This window comes from Puma concolor, chromosome D3 (genome assembly GCF_028749965.1).
Source record: "Puma concolor isolate L17-30 chromosome D3, mPumCon1.1.hap2, whole genome shotgun sequence".
NCBI classification, from domain to species: domain Eukaryota; kingdom Metazoa; phylum Chordata; class Mammalia; order Carnivora; family Felidae; genus Puma; species Puma concolor.
In genome coordinates, this window is record NC_141678.1 from 70,803,763 (window position 1) to 70,830,522 (window position 26,760).

Consider the following 26,760-nt stretch of genomic DNA (forward strand, 5'->3'; position numbering starts at 1 on the left):
AGAGAGAAAAAACACAAGTGGGGGAGGGGCAGAGAGAGAGGGAAACAGAATCTGAAGGAGGCTCTGCACTGTCAGCACAAAGCCTGAGGTGGGGCTCAAACTCAACCATGAGATCCTGACCTGAGCCGAAGTTGGATGCCCAACTGACTGAGCCACCCAGACGCCCCATCAAAATTATTTTTATAATAAAATATGTTACTTGCTGTATTTCTGTGTTGATATTTGCACTGATGGTGAAGAAGTGGGTGGCACACCGCTTGTACCTTAGCATGAATCAGGGCAGTGGCATTAAACTGTATGAATCTTTACTTGTTCTTCACAGCCAAACACATCTTAAGCGTTTGAAAAAGTCTTGTTTCACTTAAGAAAAGCCTTGGTGAAGCAGTAATAAGTTTTATTTTTGAAATCTCTACTCTGGAGTGCATATCTTTTTAATACTCTGTGTGATTCAGTGGAAGTGTGCATAAAATACTTCTGCACATCCAAGTACAAGATTCATCTCTAGGAACAGTACTTGTGTGGCTGAGCTGCAAGGTAAATTAACTTTTTTTGAATGGAATACCACTTTTATTTTTACTTAAAACTGAGATGAACTATAGTTTCTCATATTTGGATATTTGTCAGGTATTTCCTTGAAAATTAATGAAGTGGGACTGACACTCGAGAATAACTAGCTGTTGCCAATGATAAAATCCTGATCTTTCAGGTGAAAATTAGATTTGAAAACTTGTGTCTGTCACCATGGGCAGATCATTACACCAGCTGTGTAATACTTAAAGATTTTTCTGATGAGATTGGTGATGATATTAAGGAATGTGATTTTTAAAAGATGTATATTGTGTAAGGAAGTGTGCCAGCATTTGGAAGATCTGTATAATTCATCGAACCAGTACTTTTTAGTGACCAATGCATGATGTTACAAGATATATCACCAATATATCACCAGTATACACCAAACAGAGCCAAGAAGTTCGTTGATATGGTTTCAGATTTCACATTGCAGCTAACCTTTAACGATTGCCATTTGGTGCATTTTGGTGTTGAATAAAAGATGAATAATCATTATGATCTAACATGCTATTAAAATACTCCTCCCTTTTCCAAGTATGTGTGTGTGAGAGGCACATTTTCTTCATGTTCTTTAACCAAAACAACAGATTGAATGCAGAAGCAGGGGCACCTGTCTGGCTCAGTTGGTGGAATGTGCGACTCTTGTACGTTTGAGCTCTATATTGGATGTAGAGATTACTTAAAAAGAAAATCTTAAAAAAATAAATAAAATAAAAAAGTGCAGAAGCAAAGATGAGAATCTAGTTGTCTTAAGTTAGATACTAAAGAAATTAGCAAAAATGGAAAACAATGTCACTCTGAATACTGATGTTTTTGTTTTGGAAAATAGTTATTTTTCATACAACATATTAACACATATGGGCTTATTATTTTAAACTAATTTAATAAAATGCATGTTTAAACACTTTTTAGCTTTAGCACATGAAAGAAACATTAACAAAAGCTGTTTGGAATTCTTAGTAATTAAGAATGTAGGGGCGCCTGGGTGGCGCAGTCGGTTAAGCGTCCGACTTCAGCCAGGTCACGATCTCGCGGTTCGTGAGTTCGAGCCCCGTGTCGGGCTCTGGGCTGATGGCTCGGAGCCTGGAGCCTGTTTCCGATTCTGTGTCTCCCTCTCTCTCTGCCCCTCCCCCGTTCATGCTCTGTCTCTCTCTGTCCCAAAAATAAAATAAAAAACGTTGAAAAAAAAAAAAAAAAAAGAATGTAAATAAGGGGACCTGAAACCAGACAGTTTGACAACTGCTGTGTTTTTTTTAATGTTTATTTATTTACTTTGAAAGAGGGAGGGAGAGAGAGCAAGTGTGGGGGAGGGGCAGAGGGAGGGAGAGAGAGAATCCCAAGCAGGCTCCCTTCGCAATGCAGAGCCCAATGTGGGGCTCAATCCCACAACCATGAGATTATGACCTGAGCCGAAATGAAGAGACAGATGCTTAACTGACTGAACCACTCAGACCCCCCGGGACAACTGCTATTTTTAAGGTTATTAATTGTCTATTGTTGACAGGATTATGATTGGTTCCACTTTTTATGTGGTTTGTGTTATATCGCTGTTATTTCTATGAACGTTAAGTCAATTTTTGCTTAGTAATTATGTACTGGAAAACATGTATCAGCCAAATTTTTGTCAAAAGGGGAATTCCTTGGCTTGGTCTGAAAATAGAGCTGGCCTCAGAGTGCCAGATCGTGGGTCACAACCAGCCAGTATCATCAGGACTCATTGTCTTGTATTTGCTTTCCTTTCTGTTAGTTTAGGTCTTGGGTCAGGTTGAGGATAACTACTTCCAGTGTCAAGCCCAGCAGAGAGAGATTTTTTTCCCTTTGCAGTTCCAACAGAAGTCCTAGAGCTGTGTCATTGATCTGATTTGGGTCCTTTCCCATCGTAGAAGCAACTAATGTGGCTAGGAGGTGGCTCTGGTTAGTCAGCCTGGGGATCGTCCCACCTGCCCAGATGGGGAGATTCTCCTTGGAAAATCAATTTCAGGATAGTTGGCAGACAAAAAACAGGTGTCACATTCACATAGAGGACTTCGTTGATTCTTTTTTTTTTTTTTTTTAATTTTTTTAGAAGTGTATTTATTTTGAGAGAGGGAGCGTGAGTGAACAGGGGAGGGATAGAGAGGGAGAGAGAGGATCCTAACTAGGCTCCGCACTGTCCGCACAGAGCCCAGTGTGGGTCTGGAACTCACGAATGGTGAGATCCTGACCTGAGCCGAAACCAAGAGTTGGATGCTTAACCAACTGAGTCACCCAGGTAGCCCCTGTTGTTTCTTCTTTTAACTTCTATTATGAATCTAGAAAAATGTTAATTTTTTTGGCTTAATAGAAATTTATTTTAACCTTAATTAACCTCTTTAAGTTTATTTTTTTTGAGAGAGAGAGAACAAGTGGGGGAGGAAGAGAGAGAGGGAGACAGAGAATCCCAAGCAAGCTCTGCACTGTCAGTGCAGAGTCCGACGCAAGGCTCGAACTCACGAACTGTGAGATCATGACCTGAGCTGAAATCAAGAGTTGGACGCTTAACCCACTGAACCACCCAGGCACCCCCTTAATTAACTTCTTTAAAGCTCTGTCTCCAAATATAGTCACATTCTGATGGAGTTCTGGGGTTTAGAGCTTCAACATATGAATTTGGGTGGGAGAGACCTTTTAGCCTGTAACACCCTGTCAGTAACAGTATTTGAAACTCTGATATGAAATACTCAGATCAGGCACATCTTAAACTCCTTCTAAGATTCTCTGGATTCTTTAGCGGCTTTGGCAGCTTGTTCTGTTTCAGCTGCTGCTCCAGCCTTCCTCTTCTGTTTGGGACTACATGGTTTCACTACCTGTAGGTAACCATTCACTGAGACCTGCTGCAGAGCCTGACTGATCAGTTGTCACCCTGAGTTTCTGGCCTCTCCTCCTCCTCTGGGACCTGGATGAGATGCTGTGTGGTGGGGCATGGGATCTCATTTCTGGCACAGCAACCAAAGGGGCCAGATGATGCAACCCAGAAATGCAGAGAGGTTAAGTCCCCATTGAAGCAAACTTTTTTTTTATTTAAAAAAAATGTTTATTTAAAAATTCTGTTTATTAAACAGAGAGGGAGAGGGAGACACAGAATCTGAAGCAGGTTCTAGGCTCTGAGCTGTCAGCGCAGAGCCTGACACAGGGCTTGAACTCACGAACTGTGAGATCATGACCTGAGCCAAAGTTGGACACTTGACTGAGCCACCCAGGTGCTCCGAGGCAAACTTTTTTTTTTAATTGAAGTATAATTGACATATAATATCCTATCAGTTTCAGGTGTATATCATGGTGATTTGATGTTTTTATATGTTATAAAAATATCTCCACAATAAGTCTAGTTACAAAGTTAATTTTTAAATAAGATTATTTAAGGTAAAGCTGGTATACCAGTATGACACCCAAGACCAGTGGGTAAACAAGAAGCTTATCTCTAAATTTGTCCCTTGTAGTTCATCTTTCTCTTTTTTAAGTTTATTTATTTTGAGAGAGAGAGAGCGCAAACAGGGGAGGAGCAGAGAGAGAGGGAGAGAAAATCCTAAGCAGGCTCTGTGCTGTCAGCGCAAAGCCCAACGCGGGGTTCCATCTCATGAACTGAACCGTCAGATCGTGATCTGAGCCGAAATCAAGGAGATCAAGAGTTAGGTGCTCAACCAACTGAGCCACCCAGTCGTTTCCCCTTGTAGGGGAACATCTTAAATGTTAGCACAAAAACATTCTTTTTATTTGATTGTATTATTTGCACCTGAGATTTTATAATCGCTTATACTTGTGCACTTAATCCTTTGTGCTCTTTGGAGTTTTTCTCCCGTTGCCCTAAGTTTAAGGAACTTCAATTCTTAGGAGCACCTGGGTGGCTCAGTCGGTTGAGTGTCCGACTTCAGCTCAGGTCAGGATCTCACGGTATGTGGGTTCGAGCCCCGCCTCGGGCTCTGTGCTGACAGCTCAGAGCCTGGAGCCTGCTTCGGATTCTGTGTCTCACTCTCTCTCTGCCCTTCCCCCACTCATGCTCTGTCTCAAAAATAAATAAAATGTTAAAAAAAAAGGAACTTCAATTCTTAGACTTTCCTCTGTTTAGAAACTAGGCTGTAACTTCTGCTGTAGGCAGTTGAACTAAGCCTGCACAACCTTTTTATGTTTTCTGCTTGTAAACCTATAGTTTGAATTTCTTTCTAGTGATATTTCACCGTGCCAGGCTTTTTTCCCCCTTGTTAAACATAAGCATTTGTCTCATATTCCCATATTAACTAGTTTATTGATCATTGATCAAAATACCTATAACTTCTAGAAAATCTGTTTCATATGTATAATAGTGCCAATAATTCAAAAGTAAATAGCCATCTGAGAATAAAAAAATGTCAACATTCATTAACTAAAGTTTATGAATTCCCATGAGAACCTCTCAGGCCAGCATTCATCTTTGCTGTTTTAGGGAGTATCTTAATTAGTTTGGTTGTCTGGCTCTATAGTTCATGGAGTTCCTGTTAGACCTGTGGTCAGTATAGCTTATGATATATAGCAGGAGCAAGGCTAGAGACATAACACAATAGGTGGGTAGATGTAAGGGAGCCTCTATCTCTTTTGCTGACTTTTTACCTCCCATTACCCCTGTCATCATGGGATGGTTTGTTCTATTACAGAGACTTCATCTAATAGTTGTATGTTAGAGACTTTTAAATTGGCTTACCTTCCCTACTGAGCTCTTCAAACTCACTATATTTAAAACTGAATTTATTTACCCTTTTAAAATCTTGTATTCTTTCTTTATCATTTAGTTAACTAAGAAATGGGTCCTCTTTTGACTCTCCCTTCTTTTCACCCTTTATACTTAGTTGATTAAAAAATCTAGTCCATTCTACCTAGAAATATTGGTTCTCCCTTTGTTTCTATTGCCCATGCCCCAACCTATCACTTTTCTGATCATTGTCTCCTGACTAGTTTTCTGTTTCCCTTTCCAGAGTTATTCTCCATGTTCTTACTGTAGTTTTCTTTCTAATGCAAATCTAATGTTGTTATTTCTTCCCCTTTCCTAATGATGAATCTAGACAAAACATCTGCACTCTATATCCCTCTGCTTGTCTGGATTTTCCTGCAACCTGGCAAATTCTTATTCACGTGTGGTAGTTATTAGTATTATTCCACCAGTATTCTGATGGCTCTCTTCTGGCACATGGTAGTATTGTGCTTCTCTGCCTCCTTCCCCCACACTGAAATTAGGCATAGTCCAGGGTGTCGCAACCTCAGCACTGTTGACATTTTGGGTTGGCTAAATTGTTGTTGTGGGCTGCTGTCTTGTGCATTGTAGGATGTTTAGCAGTAGCTCTAGCCTTTACCTACTTGACACCCAGTAGTACTTTTCCTCCTACCTCCCTATTGCAGTTGTGACAATCAAAAATTTCTGTAAACATTGCCAAAAGTCCCCTGAGAGAGTTTTTTCCTGGTTGAGAACCACTGACGTGGCCTTTTAACTTTGGCCAATCAAATGTGAACAGAAGTGATAGCCTTTAAAAGACAGTATGTGTTGGGGCGCCTGGGTGGCTCAGTCGGTTGAACTTCTGACGTCAGCTCAGGTCATGATCTCATGGTTCGTGAGTTCGAGCCCCGCGTCATGCTCTGTGCTGACGGCTCAGAGCTGGAGCCTGGTTCAGATTCTGTGTCTCCCTCTCTCTCTGACCCTCCCCCACTCATATTCTATCTCTCAAAAATAAATAAACATTAAAAAAAGTTTTTTAAAAGATAGTACGTGAGTTATCCTATCTTTCCTCTTGCCATTTAAGGACATAGGTAGTGATGGAGTCTTTGTTAGCCTGATCCCTGAAAGATGTTAGTGAGCAGTGACCTTTTTATCTGTGATGGACATATAGTTTAGTTTATTCAGAAAATAAACCTTTGTTTTAAGCCACTGATATTTTGAGGGTTGGTGGTTGCTGCAGCCTAGCCTAGCCTAGCCTGATACATCATGCTCAGACTTACTTTAACTCTGGACTTCCATCCTTTCTCACTTATGGTCCTGAATCACTTTAGTACCTACCTCTATTAGCATCTCTTACTTAGTGTAGTAATATTTTGGGTCTTCTAGATTAGTGGTTCTCAGTGGAGTAAGTAGTGCTGTTTAAGGGATGTTGTGGAAATTAATGAGAGGAACTTTGGTAGATGAGGGTAAGGGATGCCATCCTGTAATGTGAGGTTCTGTGAAGAATTACCAGTGCATCTCGTAGCACTTTGACATGCCCCAGAAATTCATGTAGGAGGAAAATGTTATAACTAGCTTACTATCTGACTCCATCTTAACGTATAGTCAGTTTTTCAGGAATTAAGTTTCTCTTAATTCTTTTTCTTACAATTTTTTTTAATGTTTATTTATTTTTGAGAGAGAGCATGAGTTGGTGAGGGGCAGAGAGAGAGGGAAACACAGAATCCAAAATGGGCTCCAGACTCGGAGCTGTTAGCGCAGAGCCCGATGTGGCAATCGAACTCATGAACCATGAGATCATAACCTGAGTCGAAGTTGGACGCCCAACCGACTGAGCCACCCAGGCACCCCATCTTAATTCTTTTTCTTAAATTGAAGTTGTTATGTTTGGCACTTTATCAAGAATTCACCATTTGCGGAAATCCGTCTCACCATCTGCAGTGACATTGTGCTGTTGGAGTTGCCAAAACACCACACCTCTCTTGGAAAGTGTGAATTTGTCATAATTATGCTGTCATAATTAAAGTATTGTTAAATTTTTAAAAATACGTGTGTTAGAACTTTGTTTCAGAATAACTAAGAGGAGGTAATATAAATTATTTGTTAACAAAAATGGGATATTTGGTAGAGTTGAGAACCACTTTCTGATTATGTGCTACTTGCTTTTTGTATCTGGAGTGCTTTGTGCATATTTTAGATACAGTGTTTGTTGAATTGGTCAATTTATGGTTCCTAGATTGCTTTTTTTTTTTTAATTTTTTTTTCAACGTTTATTTATTTTTGAGACAGAGAGAGACAGAGCGTGAACAGGGGAGGGGCAGAGACAGAGGGAGACACAGAATCTGAAACAGGCTGCAGGCTCTGAGCGGTCAGCACAGAGCCCGACGCGGGGCTCGAACTCACGGGCCGTGAGATCATGACCTGAGCCGAAGTCCCGAAGTCGGATGCTTAACCAACCAAGCCACCCAGGGGCCCCCCTAGATTGCTTTTATATACACTGTTGCATTGTAGAGAATCTGTAAAGTTGTTCCCATTTTACAGATAAGATAATTGAAAAACATTAACTTGCCCAGTCATACTGCTAGAGTTTTAATCAGAACTTACAGTTTTGTTTATACCGTTCTAGTACCTTTGTCTATCATTCCGTACCACTTGTAAAAAATTATAATCCAGAGCTGTTTAACGTAGGAAAACACGTATATATCCCTGTTGGTATTATTTTATCTTTTAAAGATGTGTACTTATTTTCAGAGAGAGAGAGAGCACGAGTTGGGGAGAGGCAGAGAGCGAAGGAGAGAGAGAATCCCAAGCAGGCTGGCATTGTCAGTGGCTGTCCGCACAGAGCCCAACTTGAGGCACGATCTCACAACTCATGAGATCATGACCTAAGCCGAAAGCAAGAGTCCGATGCTTAACTGTGACTGAGCCGCCCAGGAGCCCATGTATTATTTTTTATGCAAGGAACTTTATATATATGTTTTAGGCACTTGTGATCATAGGAATTCAACAAGGATAAAATCAAGAACATGGTGCCTAAGAAAGTTTTCAAAGGAAACTGTTAAAACAGTTTCTAAGATACCATTAGGTCCCAAATAGCTTAAGTTTTAGGAATGGTAACATCTGGGTGTGGGGAAATAATTACACTCAAATGCTTTAATTATAAATTGGTGCAAATCTTTTGGAATGTAATATCAGAAAATGAATTTAACAACAAAAATTTTGTATTCTTTAAAATTTGTTGCAAGGAAATGCCACAGAATAAAAAAGCTGTAGTCACTCCATATTTGCCTCATGTATGTCAGGAAGTGTGCATGGTGCTGGGAATTTCTAAGGTGAGAAAGTTTTGCTGTTTTCTTGAACAACTAGATTTGTGGCAACAGTGTAAGACAAAGACGTAATCATATAACTGTAATATAACGTGTTGGGTTGTAATTGGGGTGTGTTTTAAATTTGAGGGAGGGAATCAATTAACATACCAGGAATACACAGTAAACATACCAGGAAAGTCATTCTCCAGATTGGTGGGGAGAGGAGACATTTAAGCTGCAATTTGAAGGATAACTAGGACTTAGCCATGTGGATAAAATGAGACTGGATGTTTTAGACAAAAGAAATAGCACGAGCATGGATCTGACAGTGCATACAGAAATGCATCCATTTGACCGTAAGGAGCACTCACAAGTGCTAGGAGTTGGGCACATCTAATGAATGAGACAAGTACAGTCCCTGTACTGTAGATCTTTCAGTCTAGATCTTAAAATTGTTGTGATGTTGGCATTCAGAAATTTCAAACTGGTGGTTCTCTTGGGCCAGCTTTTTTTTTTTTTATTGCTATTAACTATAATTTATTGTCAAATTGGTTTCCATACAGCACCCAGTGCTCATCCCAGCAGGTGCCCCCCTCAGTGTCTTGGGCCAGCCTTGAGTTGAAGGTGTGTTGTGTTTGGCATACACGGTGGTTTTTCTCTCTTCCTCTTCCTTCCTCCCCTTTCTCCACAAATAAGTTGCTGATACTTAAAAATAAGATTTTATATACAAATGGGCATTGGAGATCGGTTAGCAGTGGTCTAGCATTCTCAAATGCCACTTCCATGGGAAGTGAATAGTGTTTACCCATTTTTGATGGGTGTGCACTTGTGCTCCTCAGTACTTTTCTTTAAATCTGAGATATTTATATAATTTGCCTGGCTCCTGTAGAGGAGTTGTGAGTCCTGAATGAGTGATTTACTTCTGTCCTTGCCCTTCTGAATTTTCTTTTACAAGTTTTTTTTTTTTTTTAATTTTTTTTTTTTTCAACGTTTATTTATTTTTGGGACAGAGAGAGACAGAGCATGAACGGGGGAGGGGCAGAGAGAGAGGGAGACACAGAATCGGAAACAGGCTCCAGGCTCTGAGCCATCAGCCCAGAGCCCGACGCGGGGCTCGAACTCACGGACCGCAAGATCGTGACCTGGCTGAAGTCGGACGCTCAACCGACTGCACCACCCAGGCGCCCCTTCTTTTACAAGTTTTAATAGAAATACAGAAACATGAGTAATGTGTTATGGGAAAATCTTCTTTTAAAGTAAACATTCTAGTACTCAGACTATAAACAGTAAACATTTTAGTACTCACACTGTAGCTGCTTTTTACTGAACATTATGTGCTAGGCATTTCATGTAGTTTTTCTCCCTTGAGCTCTGTGTACTCCTTTTAAGCCACGTTCAGAGTTTAACTTAATCTGTCCAACTACTTAGTGTGAGAGCTGGGATTCTAACCCAGGTCTCTGACTCCCAACGTCCCCCACCACCCCAGTCAGGTAATCTTGGGTTATTCAGAAAATCTACCTTCAACATGTATTTATTGAATGTGGGCAAATGCTTGCTATTCAAAGGTATAAGAAAACGTTCTCTGTATTGGGCTAATTTAGTTGAGAAGACAGGCATTTATGTAAAACAGATAGAGGGGAACATGAGGTAAATACCAAGTGATTGATAGAAATGCCTAGGAGACCCAAAACTACAACAGCATCAGGGAGAATAGAGAGGAGACTGCTAGAAATGACAAAGGTAGAGAATCATGTAACTTTGTGAGAGAATATGGGGGTAGTAAAAGAGAGAAGTAATGGGGGTAGGAAAAGAGAGAAGGAAGTCAGAGATGACTTATCACGCTTTCCAATGCTGGGTAATTGAGTGGAATTAAATAAAGTAAAAGTCATCAGAAGAGTAACAAGCTTTGGTAGAGACTGATGAGTTAGTTTTATTAATTTGGTTGGGGGGGGGGTGCGGGTAGATTAATTTTAGTAAAGCTCTATGCCCAGTGTGGGCCTTGAACTCGACCCCAAGAACAAGAGTTACATGCTTTACCGACTGAGCCAGCCAGGTACCCAGGGGGGTAGATTTTCAATGATTCAAGTAAATAGCAAAAGAAAATAAAAGCAGAATAGGCATGGAATAGAATATCATCAGCAAACAAATTAAAAACAGCTCAGCATAAAGTATAGCCTCCACTCCTGCTTTACTTCATTTATTCTTAGACTGATGGCCTTTTCTTATTCCATGTGGGATCTTAAGGTTAGATAAGTTACTTTAGTTTCACACATATTGGATAGATGCTTCACTAATACTCATTTTCTATATTTTGATTTCTGTTGAAAATAACTTACTTTATTACAGGTAAAATCTTTTGAGGAATTAAGTGGTCTTTCATTTTAATAACAACTTTATTGGGGGGCACCTGGGTGGCTCAGTTGGTTAAGCATCTGACTCCTGATTTTGGCTCAGGGCATGATCTAATGGCTTGTGAGACTGGGCCCTGTGTCCAGCCCTGTGTCGCATTGGATTCTGTGCTGACAGCACTGAGCCTGCTTGGGACTATCTCTCTCCCCCTTCTTTCTCTGTCCCTGCCCCACGTGCATGGGCTTGCGGCTCTCTGTCTCAAAAATAAATAACCATTAAAAAGAATAGTAACTTTATTGAGATATGATTGATATACTCTAAAATTCACTCTTGTAAAATGTATAATTCAGTGGTTTTCATATAGTGATAGAGTTGTGCAACTATCACCATTATCAATTTTAGGATATTTTATTAGCCCTAAAAGAAACTCCATATCCTTTGGAGTTGCCTCTGGCAACCATTAATCTACTTTTTCTTTGTATGCATTTGCCTGTTCAGATATTTCTTGTAAATGGGATTATACGATATGTGGCCTTTTGTGACTGGCTTTTTTCACTTAGCATGTGTTCCAGGTTCATCCATGTTTTAGCATGGTAATGGTACTTCATTCTTTTTTATGACTGAATAATGTTTACATTGTATGGATATATATACTCATTTAAATAGTCATTAGTTAATGGACATTTGTATTACACTTCTGGCTATTATGAATGATAACTGCTGTGAACATTTATGTACAGGTTTTTGTGTGGACATAGGCTTTCAGTAATCTTGGGTAGAATTGCTAAGTGTGGAATTCCTGGGTCATACGGTAACTCTGTGTTTCACATTCTGAGGAATTGTCAAACTACTTTTCAAAGTGGCTGTACCATTTTGCAGTTCCGCCAGCAGTGGATGAGGGTACCGTTTCTCCACTTCCTCACCAATATTTATGATTATCTACCCTTTTGCTTTACTCAACCTAGTGAATGTGAAGTGGTATCTCCTTGTGTTTTTGATTTGCATTTCCCTGTTGACTAGTGATGTTAGCATATTTCATATGCATATTGGCCATTCTTTGGAGAGAGGAGTATTAGAATCCTTTGCCCATTCAAAAATTTGTGTTCATCTTTTTTACTGTTGTCAGTGGTCTCTTATAACAAAGATGGGTGTTTTTAACTGATAAACAGCATTTCGTATCAGGTGATGGTAAATTTTTCATGTGTATTATGGTAGACATTTAGGTTTAACTAGTCAATCAAGCGTGTTTTAAAGTGCTGGTCTTCATTAGTAATCATTTAAAAAAGTCAAGATTTAACTTTAGGGTGACTAGTTCAGTCCACAAGACTTGATTGAGTATGCCCCTATAATAATGAGAAGGCCTAACTTTAATATTTTTTTTGAATGTCAGAAACAGCAACATTTTAATTAAGTTATTTAAAACTCTAAGTACAAAATTTAAAGTATGTACGTTGAGTCTTTGATTTAACTGAAGCAACTCCCTCTTTTCCCAAGTAATTGAATCTACTTTGTGAAATGTGTTTTAATGTCCTTGTCTCATTTTTTTTAGGTTATCCTGAATACCACATGCCTAATAATTTTCCTTGCAACGTTAGTCATTGTTTTTCACTGCCTCCAAAAGATCAAAATTTCTCCGGAAATTGGAGACCTATTTGATTTAAAAGAATAACTTTGACAAATGGACAATATGTCTATCACAAATACACCAACAAGTAATGATGCCTGTCTGAGCATTGTACATAGTTTGATGTGCCATAGACAAGGTGGAGAGAGTGAAACATTTGCAAAGAGAGCAATTGAAAGTTTGGTAAAGAAGCTGAAGGAGAAAAAAGATGAACTGGATTCTTTAATAACAGCTATAACTACAAATGGAGCTCATCCTAGCAAATGTGTTACCATACAGAGAACATTGGATGGGAGGCTTCAGGTTAGTCTTGTTCTAGAGTTTTTCTATATGTTTTGTAGTGGCAGATTAAAATATTCTTGCTTTCTCTTACATTACTATTGGATAATTTAATGTTTGCTCCATTTCTTCAGGTACTCTACATCCTGTACCAATATGATTATGGGAATATATGGAAGAATAGATGTTCCTTATAATAAAGTTATATTTTAAGTTTTTTAATGTTACAAGAAAAAAATTCAAAGTAGAAAATTTGGAAAATAAAAGCAAAAAGCAGAAGAAACCCCATACCTTTAGCACTTTGGTATTCATTTTTGTAGCTTTTTTTCCTTCTTTTTTTGGTATTATATGTACATTTTAAAAACTGAGTTATATTTGGTCCTTTTCTAATTTAGAAATCTGATACTGTATATTTGGTACTTTTATATGAAAAACTCTAAAAGAATTCAAACATATCTTTAAAATTTAGTATTAAAAGCTTATATCTTATAATTTTTTTAATCTTGCATTTTCAGTGATTATATTTTTTGTATAGAACTATATCATATATCTTCTGTGCTGCGTGTTTTTATTTATTTATTTTATTTAAAAAAAATTTTTTTTCAACGTTTATTTATTTTTGGGACAGAGACAGAGCATGAACGGGGGAGGGGCAGAGAGAGAGGGAGACACAGAATTGGAAACAGGCTCCAGGCTCTGAGCCATCAGCCCAGAGCCCGACGCGGGGCTCGAACTCACGGACCGCGAGATCGTGACCTGGCTGAAGTCGGACGCTTAACCGACTGCGCCACCCAGGCGCCCCAATGTGCTGCGTGTTTTTAAAGAAACATACAGAAATCTTCTGTCATTAGATTTAAAATGTTTATTTCTAGATTTTAGAAATGGGTACTTCAGCAAACTCATACTTTTTTTTTTTTTTTTTGCATTTTAAAAACTTGAGCACAGGTCTCAAAGAAGTAACTTTAGTTCATAAATGTTTCTCACTTATGAGATGGGGGTTATAATACTGACTTTGTAGGATTGTAAGAATTAAATGAGAATATATATTAAGTGCCTTATTTAATGTATGATCAGTATATTAACTGATGACCAGTAAATGGTTGTTTGTTTTTCCTAGGTGGCTGGTCGGAAAGGATTTCCTCATGTGATATATGCCCGTCTCTGGAGGTGGCCTGATCTTCACAAAAATGAACTCAAACATGTTAAATATTGTCAGTATGCATTTGACTTAAAATGTGATAGTGTCTGTGTAAATCCATATCACTATGAACGAGTTGTATCACCTGGAATTGGTGAGTAGAACTTGCTCTTATCCTTAGATGCACAAAGGGAACAGATCTCAATAATTTGATTTTTCTACATTAAATTATAAATTTGGAGATAGCGCAGTACTTCAACTAAGGTTAAAGAGTCAGATATTCTTAATGAAATATAAATATTTAAATTTGAACTTTAGAACAGATTTGTATTTTGACTGCTAAAATTAAGTATACACTATAGCTCATATTCTGCCCATTTAGAACATTATTTTTAAAAAATAAGATGGAAGGCATTATAGGTTGAATAGTTTATGTATTGTCAGTTATAAATAGTAGTATTTATACTACTAATCTTGGATTGAAATGGTTTGTGAAGTAAAATTACATTTTGTAATTTTAAATACAATGGAAAATATTATTGTGGTAATGATTAATGTTTCATTTTCTTTTCCCCTTTAAAAAATTAAGATCTCTCAGGATTAACACTGCAGAGTAATGGTAGGTAATCTGTTTCTTGTAACTTTCTGTTTTCTTTTATCCTGTCCCCTCTATTTTTTATTGACCTAAAATTAGTTTGTGTGAGTTCTGGTAGCATTTTCAAGAAAAATACTTACTGTTTTGGAAATGTAGATTTGGGGGGACATTTATCAGTATTTAAAACTGGATTTAAATAGGCTGTTGGTTCTTTGGATTTGAACTACACTTATGTACCAAAGTGGTCTAAAAAAAAATGATAGGAGAATATAAAACATAAACAATATTTTTTGATTGGTAAAAACAGACTATTTTGGAAGAAAATCTCACAGAACAGTTTAAATGAATATAGATACCGATAATGTCTGGTAATTTAGAGTCATGTATAACATATCCTTTAAAAATACCAATATTCTAATTTTTCTTTGTTTCTAACTTATTTATATATATATAAATATTTTTTCAGTCTTGTTACATTTTGAGTCGATAAAACAAGGCTACTTTAACTTTCATAGATAATTTCCAATTCTGTTTTTAAAAGGAGAGTTTTGAGGTGGGGAAATTAAATCAATGGGGGGGTGTTTTTTGTTTTGTTTTTTAGTATAATATTTGAGAACAGAGTTCTGTTAAAACTTTAGCGCTGTTACTTAGAACGTGTTAATTAACTAAAATTTTTGTAGGAACTAATTAATTCACAGGGAAATTCTGATAAAGAACCACTGTCATCTTAGAAAGGTGTGCTGTTCTGGAGGGAAATCGGTGGGTTGGCACTTCTTGTTGCAGAGTCTTAGGGGTGGGTCAGAACTACCATCCATTTGTTTAACAACCTTAAACAAAATTTAGGAAGAGCATGAAAGTCTACTTGTTTTTATTGTCCATTTTTCTTCTATGTCATGAATAATGGAGGAAGATTCTAGTGCCTTTTGTTACTTGTTAGTGGTTAGTAGGTTTCTGAGAACAGTGGGTTGGTAATGTGGTAGTGGTCTGGGAAGAGTACCTTTAAGATTAGTTCAAACCCTTGATATTATGTCATTTATTTTCTTCGAAAGTAAATACCCTTCAGATTTTCACCTTTTTCCATCCCTGCTTTTGGAGAATTAAAGTACTAGGGTTTGGGAGACTGTAGTGATAATTATATCAGAATTTCCTTAGTGGTGGTGGTTGTGAGGAGATCCAATTCTGAGGACTCATCACACTCCTCCCTTACTCTGAAATACTGCTGTCATGAGTAGCTGTTATTGGTCGGATTGTGTGGATGATCAGCTCTTTTTAGTGGCTCTAGGGCTGTTTTAGCCTTGTAGGTCCCCCTAGTGGTGGTTTGTTAAGGCCAGGTTCAGTGGTTCATTTCCTCAGAAAACAACAGATGTTTTTCACAGTCCCTTCTAGATTTGGACAAAGAAATAATACAAAGCCAGGTAAAGAAAAAGTTAAGAAAATGGGATAATTCCTTCACTTTTGAGTTGGAATTTTGGTGATAATCATTTCCAGCTTATTTCCTGTCTTCTATGAAACTTTCCATGACCACATCAGCCTGCATATTCATTTTAAGAAGATTTAATGAGCGTGTATTGCTTGGTACTGTGTTAGGATCTCGGGGTGATAGGATAAGTAAGGTATGTTTTCTCCACTCTAGGTAGCTCATAGTCTAGTGGAGGAAGGAAAAGGAAAAGGTAAATGAGACAGCAAGAGTAGCATCAGAGAAGTGCTGTGGTCGGAGGTGAGCCCAGTGGCTTCAGCTTTTCTGTCCCTTATACATATTCCTTACACTTCATAGGACATTTTCCAGTCACTACAGGTATGACTGCTCTAAAAGTACAATGAAATCATCACAGCTAACACTTACTAAGTACACATTTGTGTCAGGTACTGACTGAGCCAAGTGAATTCAAATGTTGCACCATTCCCATTATCCCCTCCATGGTAGTTGGCATTGTCCACACTTGATTAGATGAAGATCAAGATGGACAGCTAGGAGAAGCTGGAGTAATGTGTACTCAATATTAGATACTTAAACAATAAAAAAATATTACAGAAGAGTGTAAGTTCTATGAGGGTAGAGATTTTTCTTTTGTTTATTAATATATCCCAAGTGCTAGAACCGTACCTGGAACATAAGTGCTCAATAAATATTTACTCAGTGGATGAATTTGTGGAATGCTAGTCCATAAAGAGAAATACTTAATAGTTTGGTGTCTGTTTTTCTGGACTTAAAAAATATATACTATATGTTTTTTAATTTTATTTTTTTGAATAGGCAATACATGGTCCATAAATCAAAATACTATAAAAAGGTATACAGTGAAAAGAAGTGCTCCCACCCTTGCCCCCATTCCCCCCTACCTCAGGTAATCACTTTTATTAGTTTCTGGTGTTTCCTTCCAGGGTTTCTTTACGCAAAAATACATGTATTATTTCCCTCCTTTCTTAAATAAAAAGCATATTGTGCACTTGTTCCGGACCTTGCTTTTTAAATTACGTGATGTGATTTTTTAAACATGCATGTGATCATAGTGTACAATAGTGTTTTGTAACCTACTTTTTTTCTTTTGCAAAAAAGTATATTGCAGACATCTATCCTTGATACCTACAGTTTCACCTAAGGGACATGGTTTAAGTTATTTGACAAAGAGACTTGTAGTCAGGTAGAAGTCTCAAGCTTACATTTGGGAAAGGTTTAGTCAATGTATTAGGCAAAAAAAAAATATTATGAGGCATAAAGTAGGATTTAATTGTTACAACTGCACATTAGGCCGAAGAGTCCACTGAAAAGCAAAAGCGATGCATATCAAGTTGACCAACTGTTTCCTCAAATCAGTAGCTTTCTCTTTATGTACTAGCAATACCAGTATCTGATAAAAAGATCCTAGTCAGTATAACAACAAAAACTCTAAAATGTCCAGGAATTAAATAGAGATGTCAGGATCTATATGAAGAAAATTATAGAACTTTGTTGAATGATATAATTTTTTTGAAAGATTGAATAAATACAGTAATACTCACTTTGTGTCCCAAATGCTTTTTTCTTGAATTTTTATGATTTGGCCAACATTAGTGATGAATGGTTGGGTCCAGTTTTTTCTTTTTTCACTTATACATAGTGATGTGTTAAGCATCCTTTTGGTTATCTTTTTGTTTCCCTAGAATTTTTTCATTTTTAAAAATGTTTTTAAATTAAATTTTATTTTGTTAAGTGTTTGTTTTGAGAGAGCAAGCACAAGCAGGGGAGGGGAAGAGCAAGAGAGAGAGGGAGAATGAATCCCAAGCAGGCTCTGCACTGTCAGCGCAGAGCTGGAGGTGGGGCTCAAACCCATACACTGTGAGATTATGATCTGAGCATAAACCCAAGAGTCAGACACTTAACCCACTCAGGTGCCCCTCCCTAGAATTTTTTAAAGAAAAACTTTTGGGAACGGAATTTTTTGGTCTTAACTATATCGGTGTCTTCATGACTTTTGATGTATGAAAAAGCCCTTTAAGAGATTGTACATAGTAATTTGAACAATGGCTTATTCTTTTAAGTATTCTCAATTAAAAAAAAAGGTCATGTTGGGGCACCTGGTTGGCTCAGTCTGTAGATTACACAACTCTCAGGGTTGTGATCTCAGGGATCTTAGGGTCATGAGTTCAAGCCCCACTTTGGGCATGGAGCCTACTTAAAAAAAAAAGCCATGTAACTAATTGGTATTTATGTATAATCAATGTTTTCAAAAACTGACATAAGGGAAACACAAAGGGTGCTGGATGTTGATTCTTAATGGAAAAGAGAATGTCTTCTTGTGGACTGTTAATTGATTATTCTAAGAGAACCTAGTATTAGAATTCTGTGGGTTGTAAAATTATGGGGTAGTTTTAGTTTAGAAGCAGTAAAGGGTTGTTTGCTAAAGACAAAAAGCATACCCCAAAACAATAGTCTAAAACAAATAGGGAGGTTCTGGGCAGAGAACAGTTGACATTATCAGTGCAGTCTAAGTTTTCTTTTTTTCCTTGAGGAAAGGCAGCTTTCCCTAATTTGTTAAAGGAAAAGTGTTGTTGTATCAGCTAGAGTCTAGGTTTGCTTAAGGCGTAACCACATAGGTGAAAGATGTTGATTATTGGGTTTTTTCACACCATATGTTTATCAAACATCATTTGATTTGGGTTTCTAGAAGGAAATTTCAGTTTGACTTACCATTTAGGATTTTTCTTTTTGGTTCTAACCCTGGAGGGGACGGACATTGAATACGTTTCAATCTTTGAATGCATGACACTTAACAATAAGTCTAAATCCTGGAATTGGATAGCTATCAGATCCCACTCATTTCTACAGTGTGAAATTAGCAAGAAGATACAGCTAATTACTTGATCTCAATTTGGTCTTCTCATCTGGATAAACATTTTCCCCAGCCATTTGGTTTTCATCTAACTCCTGTGTTTAAGATGATTATTACCGGGGCGCCTGGGTGGCTCAGTCGGTTAAGCGTCTGACTTCGGCTCAGGTCATGATCTCGCGGTCGTGAGTTTGAGCCCCGCGTCGGGCTCTGTGCTGACAGCTCAGAGCCTGGAGCCTGTTTCAGATTCTGTGTCTCCCTCTCTCTCTGACCCTCCCCTGTTCATGCTCTGTCTCTCTCTGTCTCAAAAATAAACATTAAAAAAAAAAAAAGATGATTATTACTTCTAGGTTAATCAATAAACTAAGGAATACCTCTTCAGGATCATTGCTGGAAGTTGTTCGGAGTATAGTCTATCTTCACATTTCTGGGGGGTCTGTCAGATTGATTGGTAAAATATATTTGATGTCACTATTTCTAAATGCATAGTTTTTGTTGATAAAGTAGTATTCTTTTCAAATATTATGAAAAAATTCTGAGTTAGAGTTATTTACATTATAGTTAATTTTAGGTGTTATTACAATACAAGATTTTTTTTTCTGGTAACAGAAGCTTATAAAATTTTTAAATGTGTTTACTTTTTTATATAGCTCCACCAAGTATGTTGGTGAAGGATGAATATGTTCATGACTTTGAAGGGCAGCCATCATTATCCACTGAAGGTCATTCAATTCAAACCATCCAGCATCCACCAAGTAATCGTGCCTCAACGGAGACATACAGCACCCCAGCTCTGTTAGCTCCATCTGAGTCTAATGCTACCAGCACCACCAACTTTCCCAACATTCCTGTGGCTTCCACAAGTGAGTAGTAGAATCCAGTGTAGTCAGCAAGTTGATTTTCCCTATTTAATATTTACATGTAGTCACTTGGAGGAAACTCCAAGTAAAAATTAAAAGTAATGTGATATCTTTTATAGGAAAAAAGTATTAAAAAGTCTTTCAGTTGGTCCTAGAAAAAATGGTGTTTGTAATTTTGCAATTTACTTAAAAATTTTTTTTTAATGTTTTAGTTTTTAGAGAGAGTGTGGGCAGGGAAGGGGCAAAGAGAGAGGGGTATAGAGGATCTGAAGTGGGCTGTATGCTGACAGCAGAAAGCCTGATAGGGCTCGAGCTCATGAACCTCGACATTGTGACCTGAGCTGAACTCACAAACTGCGAGATAGTGACTTGAGGTGAAGTCGGACACTAAAGCGACTGAGCCACCCAGGCTCCCCTACTTAAGTGTTTTTATGTTGATGTACAGTCAACTTGGAATTTAAGTAATAACTTTGATTATAATATTGATTTAAATTAATGGTCAATTTGTACTACCTCTACTACTACATGCAGAAGTAAGAATTGTCTTGAGCTTTCAGGTATGTTTTAGAGAAGTGTTTGAGTAGTTAACAAGTAGTTTTGGACCAAGATGTTTGTAAACATTTCTGTTAATGGAATTGCAAGCTTTACTTTAATCAGTTTTTATTTTTTATCTGGCAGAATATTACTTTATAATAGCCATTTCAGTCTCCCTTGTACAAATTTAGAAAAAAGGATCTTGATAAAGTTGTTCATAACTTATATCCCTTAAGATAGACATTATGTATTTTAGTCAATTTTGAAATAAAGCTAAATTCTGTGTATCTTTTTTTTTTTAACAAATTTTTCTAAAAGGCTCTTCGTGATAGAGATACACCATCTTCTCTGCTACATTATAGAGACAGAGGGATATTAGGTTTATCTTTTCTTGGGCCTGATCAGGGCAATAATGATTCTGTTCTTTTTTTTTTTTTTTTTAATTTTTTTAACGTTTATTTATTTTTGAGACAGAGGGAGACAGAGCATGAACGGGGGAGGGTCAGAGTGAGGGAAACACAGAATCTGAAACAGGATCCAGGCTCTGAGCTGTCAGCACAGAGCCCGATGCGGGGCTTGAACTCACGGACCGCGAGATCATGACCTGAGCCGAAGTCGGCTGCTTAACCGACTGAGCCACCCAAGCGCCCTTTAATATTGTTCTTTAATATTGTTGTTTATTTGCACAGTCACCAAATGTTGCATGGTTTGCTGTTTGGCAAGTGGAGTCGCTTTTTTTTTTTTAAACTAATTACAGAGCAGGGTCTTGGCATGTATATGGTGTTATTTGCACCTGGTTGCTAAGGAGAGTGTATCTCAGCCCACATCAGCAGTAGATTGTTGATAGATCTGGACTAATACTTTGTTAGCTGCCACCAAAGGAAGCATTATTCTATTTAATATCAAATGAGATTCAGAATAGAAATTTGATCTTTGGAATAAATGGGGGACTAATTTCTATAATTGAGTTTACAAGTAAAGTATACCAAATATCCTCCCTTTAATTCGTTTTACCTCTTCACCAAAATGTATGTAGCAACATATTTTGGATTTGCTACCTGAGATGACGGTCTCACCATAGACAGCATATTCTAAGTGGATCTTATAGTTTAAGCATATACTTTAGAGCCTGGGCCCTCTTAATCACTTAGTGCTTCTATTATCTGTCTACTCTTTATTTACAGAGTGGTCAGTGATGGATAATAAAAGAAAGCACATTATAGCCAGCCAAGCATAGATTAGTGATAGAGTACAGCCACTTACTTTTATTGATATTATCTGGAGATTAAATTTGCATGCCTTTGTTGATGCTTGCTAAAGTGACTTCATTCTAACTGTTCTATTCCCTAGAGCCAAGTCTATTGAAAACCAGGAAAAGTGATATGAATGAAATGCAGATAGTTTTTCTTGGTATTTTTTAGATATATTTTCATAGTCGAATCGTGATTTTTAAAGAATTTGTTTCAAAATGTTCTGTAGATCTCAAAAAAGTGTATTGATAGGATTAAAAGAAAAGAAATTGGACAAAATAGGGGAATTGGAAGACTATTTCAGGGGCTCCTGGGTGGCTCAGTTGGTTAAGCGTCTGACTTCAGCTCAAGTCATGATCTCCCAGTTTGTGGGTTTGAGCCCTGTGTCGGTCTCTGCACTGGGGGTGTGGAGCCTGCTTGGAATTCTCTCTCTGTCCTTGTCTCTCTCTGTCCATTCCCCACTTGTGCTCTCTCAAAAATAAATAAACTTAAAAAAAAAAAAAGGACGACTTTTTCAAATAAGCTTATCTAGGTGTATTGTTTAATTTCATCTTACACACTTGGAATTGTGTAATAGAAATATTCAGTACCAATAACAACCTGTGTTCATTTGGCACTTGAATATCTTCAGGTTTTTTTTTTTTTTTTTTTAAGTATCTGTAAATTAAAATAATCTCATTTCTCTTATATAGGGACGCTTTTTGTAAGGTAGCTAAGAATCTGACATGTACAGTTGTTAAAGGCAAGAGTAAAAATGTCATTAACATTTGAAGATAACTTGGAAAAAATTTTGGGGGATGAGTAGGAAGGGAGGTTTCTAAAAACATCATGTTTAAAAATAAATAATTGGGGAGTATTGAAATAATCTCTTTAACTTTTAATTTTATAATCCTAGCCTTAAGGAAATGTGATTTGTAGAGAGGAGAAAAATGTTCCTTTTCCTTGATACTTTGATCGATGGTGTCATTTCCTTTTGTGTATCTTGATTATATTCCCATTTAGATGAGAAAAGATTGAAGTTATGTTAGTGATAGATAACAACTGTGAAATTTCATTGCTTTCCAAATGGAATAAACAATTGACTTCATTAATGCTTGCTTAAAGAAATCAAGCATTTTCCACTTAAAAAAAAAAAGGCCTTAAAAATGTAGGTCATTGGGTCGCTTGGCTGGCCTGGTTGGTGAGGCATGTGACTCTTGATCTTGGAGTTGTGGGTTTGAGCCCCACGTTGAAGATAGAGATTACTTAAGAAAAAAAAAAAAACAATAAAATCTTTTAAAAAATGTAGGTCAGTAAGCAATATTGTAGAATGGTTTTGAATAGAATAGAAGCCACAGGAGTCTTACTCCTTCTGGTATATTACATATAGAAAGAGTAAGTAATTTCTTGTAAATCCAGGAATATGGTAGTGTTCTTGGAAAGAGATGATTTTTGGTTTTTAAAAGTACATGAAAAAATTTCAAAGTAGACTTCGAGTTTGTTGTGGTTTTTTGTTTTTTGGGTTTTTTTTTTTTTGTTATTTTTTTTGTGTGTTTTTTTTTTGTTTTGTTTTTTGGGTTTTTTTTTCGGTGGTTTTTCGTTTTTGTTTTTGTTTTTACTAGCAATGCTCTATTGATTTAACAGTGAAGCTTGAACTTTTCTAAACTTCACCTTACCCATCACATTCCATTTAAAAGATTTGCCTGCTCTGCTTTTCTTTTATCAAACCATAGCATTTTGCCATTACCAGTACCAGTGCTGATGATAATGAATTTCTAGTTTTCAACATTTTCTTGAGCCTGGACTTTTGGAGTCCTAATTAGAAGGGTCTAGAGCTAGATGGCATGGCCAGTGATGAGCTGATGTGCTTCTGAAGTTACTGTGATAGGCTAGACATGTAGTGGGATTTTGCTGGCACATGAAGAATATTAATGAAGGAAAAGGCCTCTAAAATTAGCTAGGCATTACTTTAAGGTAGAATAATTTTCAACTTTTTCAAGTTAAGGTTTGCCTTCATAGATGACTTTAGGGTTTGTTATTTGATAGACCATGGACTAGTTCCACTTTTTGCCCATCTTTATAGCTTCGATCGTCAGTTATAGTTGGTCCTTCATTTACTGTATAAAAACGCAGGATTGCATCTAAAAATGTACCGTATTAATGTCTTCTTGTTCCTCTAGGTCAGCCTGCCAGTATACTGGCAGGCAGCCATAGTGAAGGATTGTTGCAGATAGCTTCAGGGCCTCAGCCAGGACAGCAGCAGAATGGATTTACTGGTCAGCCAGCTACTTACCATCATAGTATGTACATGCTTTTTAAAATCTTTTAAGTAGTTGAGAAAAAATAGGCAGACTTTATAAAAGCAAATTAATCCATGTGGGCCTTAATTTTTAGACAGCACTACCACCTGGACTGGAAGTAGGACTGCACCATACACACCTAATTTGCCTCACCACCAAAACGGCCATCTTCAGCACCACCCGCCTATGCCGCCCCATCCCGGACATTACTGTAAGCTCTTGTTTTTGTTTTAAGGGCCTTTTCTTTTTGAGAACTTGTTTTCTTTCTGTTTTTTTTTAAATGTTTTTACATCTTTTATTCATCTTACAATTTAGTTTCATTAAATGATTACTGCTTTTCAGCATTTTGGTAAAAACAGTATTATTTACTTTTCATAGTTTTGTTATCATACCTTTGTTTTAGAGGAGTAATGTTTACTAAATTTATTTCTCTGTTGCTAATGTTTCATTAACATCACATTGATTTCCATTCATTTGTTTGTTTACTTTGTATATGTTCTTAGGTCTCATGTATATCTGTATATCCACCCTAAGTGGATTGAAATCCCTTGAGTGTCAAGATCTCAAGGTTTCCCTCATCATAGTCTTCAGCAAAATGCAGACACTTACGTGTTGTCTCTATCATTACTCTGTGCAGGCTTGATTTGGAGGGATACTCTACTAATAACCATAGCTTGTAATTTCAGACAGAAGAGGAACATTGTTCATTTGGCTTAGTGAAATCAAGACCCTGAATTTTTCATATGTATCCAATTCCTTTTCCTCCTCCATTATTAGATTAATAGAACCAAAGAAAACTTGGAACATACAGAAAAGTGTAAATAAGAAAATTTACAGAGTCCTACCACGTAGAGATATCCACTTCTAATATTTTTCATATTTTTTCTTCCAGTCATATAAACGGGTGTATATATATTGGGAGAGAAAGGATCATACTATGTATATATTGTTGTATCCTGCTTTTTTTCGATTATGTTACTATTTTCCATATCTTAGGGAATGTAATTTTTTATGGCTGCCTGGCCCAGCAAAGTGGTTAAGGTGCTGAGGTTGGACCCTTAACTGGCTGTGTGACCATTGGCAGGTTATATAACCCCCACTAACTAAGCCTTAAGGGTAATAATATCTATCTCAAGGAGTGTTGTAAAAAGCAAATGGAATAATTCGTGTGAAGGGTTTAGCACAGTGTTTTAATGCTTAATAACCTCTCAATTTATCCTTAATTTAATAAACTTTAAACATTTGTTTTTAGAACGGACCTAAGATTTTGAATTATTGTTGTATATTGCATTGTAAATTACACTCTTATCACCTTACATGAATAATTCATTTATAATTTAAATCTTGTGTGTACAGTTATTGCAAATTGCTTAACAGCACTTGGCACATAGCATTAAAATGTTAGCTATTAAATATCCACAAAAGTACCTTGAGAGTATTTGCTTATATAAAGTAATCTAAACTAAGCTTTTAAATTTTTAGACATTGAATAAGTTTTAAACCACTCCTAAGGTATGATAGTTATATTTAAGTAAGGTTTATTAAAAGTTTTAGCATTGGAAAACTTTTAATAAATAAAATTGGGATTTTTATTGTCTTTTCTTCAGGGCCAGTTCACAATGAGCTTGCATTCCAGCCTCCCATTTCCAATCATCCTGGTAAGTGTATTTCAACAATGATTCCCTATATTTAGATTTTCTTCATAGTAATTAAAACACACACACACACACACACACACACACACACACACACAGGTTTTAGTCTAGTTACACAGTAACCTACCTTTTTAGATAAGTACAGTACTCCTTATGGCATTAGCTGATCAACAGTTTATGAGTAGCCAATAGAGTCCACATAAGCTGCCTATATTTGATACTTTTTAACTGTCTGAAGTAAAAGACAAGAACTGTTTTTTCAGCTAAAATATGAAGTACCAAAGTGCTGGTTTTAGCATTGAATACATAAATATGCAGCAGAAGAAAACTAGGTTTCAAAATAGAACAGCTGTAAAAATGTAGTTTAAAAAGCCAGGGAAAAATCCAAAATGTGCGCTGGAAATAAAAATAATTCACTGTGTCTGTTTTAGAAGATAGATTCAGGAATTTTTGGTTAACTGGAATTTTTAGAAACTTTTTGATTAAATTATGTTCAAAGGAGTAAATAGCTGAATAGATTTCCTTAATTCAAATTTGAATATATCTTTTAAACCATAGAAGTAAAAAAGCAGAGAGAGTTAAAATACTGAAGGCTTCTTAACATAAACATAGCATTTTGAATTACTTTCCTCTATCCCTTCATATGTTTTTCTTAGCTTAAAAAGATGCAAATAAAATTGATCGCTTAATTTTTTTCCTAATTAAAAGTAATTTGTTTTATTATGAAGAATTTCAAACATATACCAAATATCAGACAGCACCCCCACCCCCACCCCGACCCCCCATTGTACTAATCCCTCAGTTTCAGCCATTGTCAGCTAAGGACCAGTTTGGTCTATTTATACCCTCACCTATTATTTTGAAGGAAATCCTATAAAATTGTTTTATATATAAATATATCAGCATGTATTTCCAATAAAATTTAAAAAATAATGTAACTACAATAACCATAATGATCATTTTAAAGGATAACTTATAGTTCTTCAAATAGATCTACATAATTTTCTTAAGCAGTGTTTGGTTTGTTATTTTTTATGTTGGTTCTAATTTTTCTTCCAGCTGTTAAAAAAAAAACCATTGAGGGTAAGATTTTTAAGCTTATAACACTTCTCATGTTTCAGTTTAAGAGATTTGAAGAGTTTCTGAATCAAAAGGCCAAACTGCTTTATAGAGATCACATCAGAGTATGAGAACCAGTTTTACTTACCATGCTTGCCAGCAGAGGCATGATAGTTCAATAGTCTTTTTGCTGATTTAGGAGGCAAATAATATTGGTTTTGATTAGAAGAAAAATGCTACTGGCAGGGCCTAAG

General features: G+C 36.8%; 1 protein-coding gene across 6 annotated transcripts in view; it reads left to right on the forward strand.

The window, feature by feature from the left end:
* The window catches only part of SMAD4 (SMAD family member 4), a 63,659-nt gene that overhangs the window by 8,282 nt on the left and 28,617 nt on the right, over positions 1–26,760 (forward strand). For 5 of the 6 annotated variants that reach the window (XR_015242566.1, XM_086683002.1, XM_086683004.1 and 2 more), the window contains exons 2-8: positions 12,476–12,853; positions 13,947–14,121; positions 14,557–14,586; positions 19,520–19,732; positions 23,673–23,792; positions 23,887–24,003; positions 25,400–25,450. Coding sequence is in view for 5 of the 6 variants with exons in the window: in XM_086683002.1 (XP_086539128.1) it covers positions 12,605–12,853; positions 13,947–14,121; positions 14,557–14,586; positions 19,520–19,732; positions 23,673–23,792; positions 23,887–24,003; positions 25,400–25,450 (955 nt within the window). In the remaining variant the exon portion in view is untranslated. The remainder of the gene's footprint in view (positions 1–12,475; positions 12,854–13,946; positions 14,122–14,556; positions 14,587–19,519; positions 19,733–23,672; positions 23,793–23,886; positions 24,004–25,399; positions 25,451–26,760) is intronic. The other variant, XM_086683005.1, reaches the window with a different exon arrangement.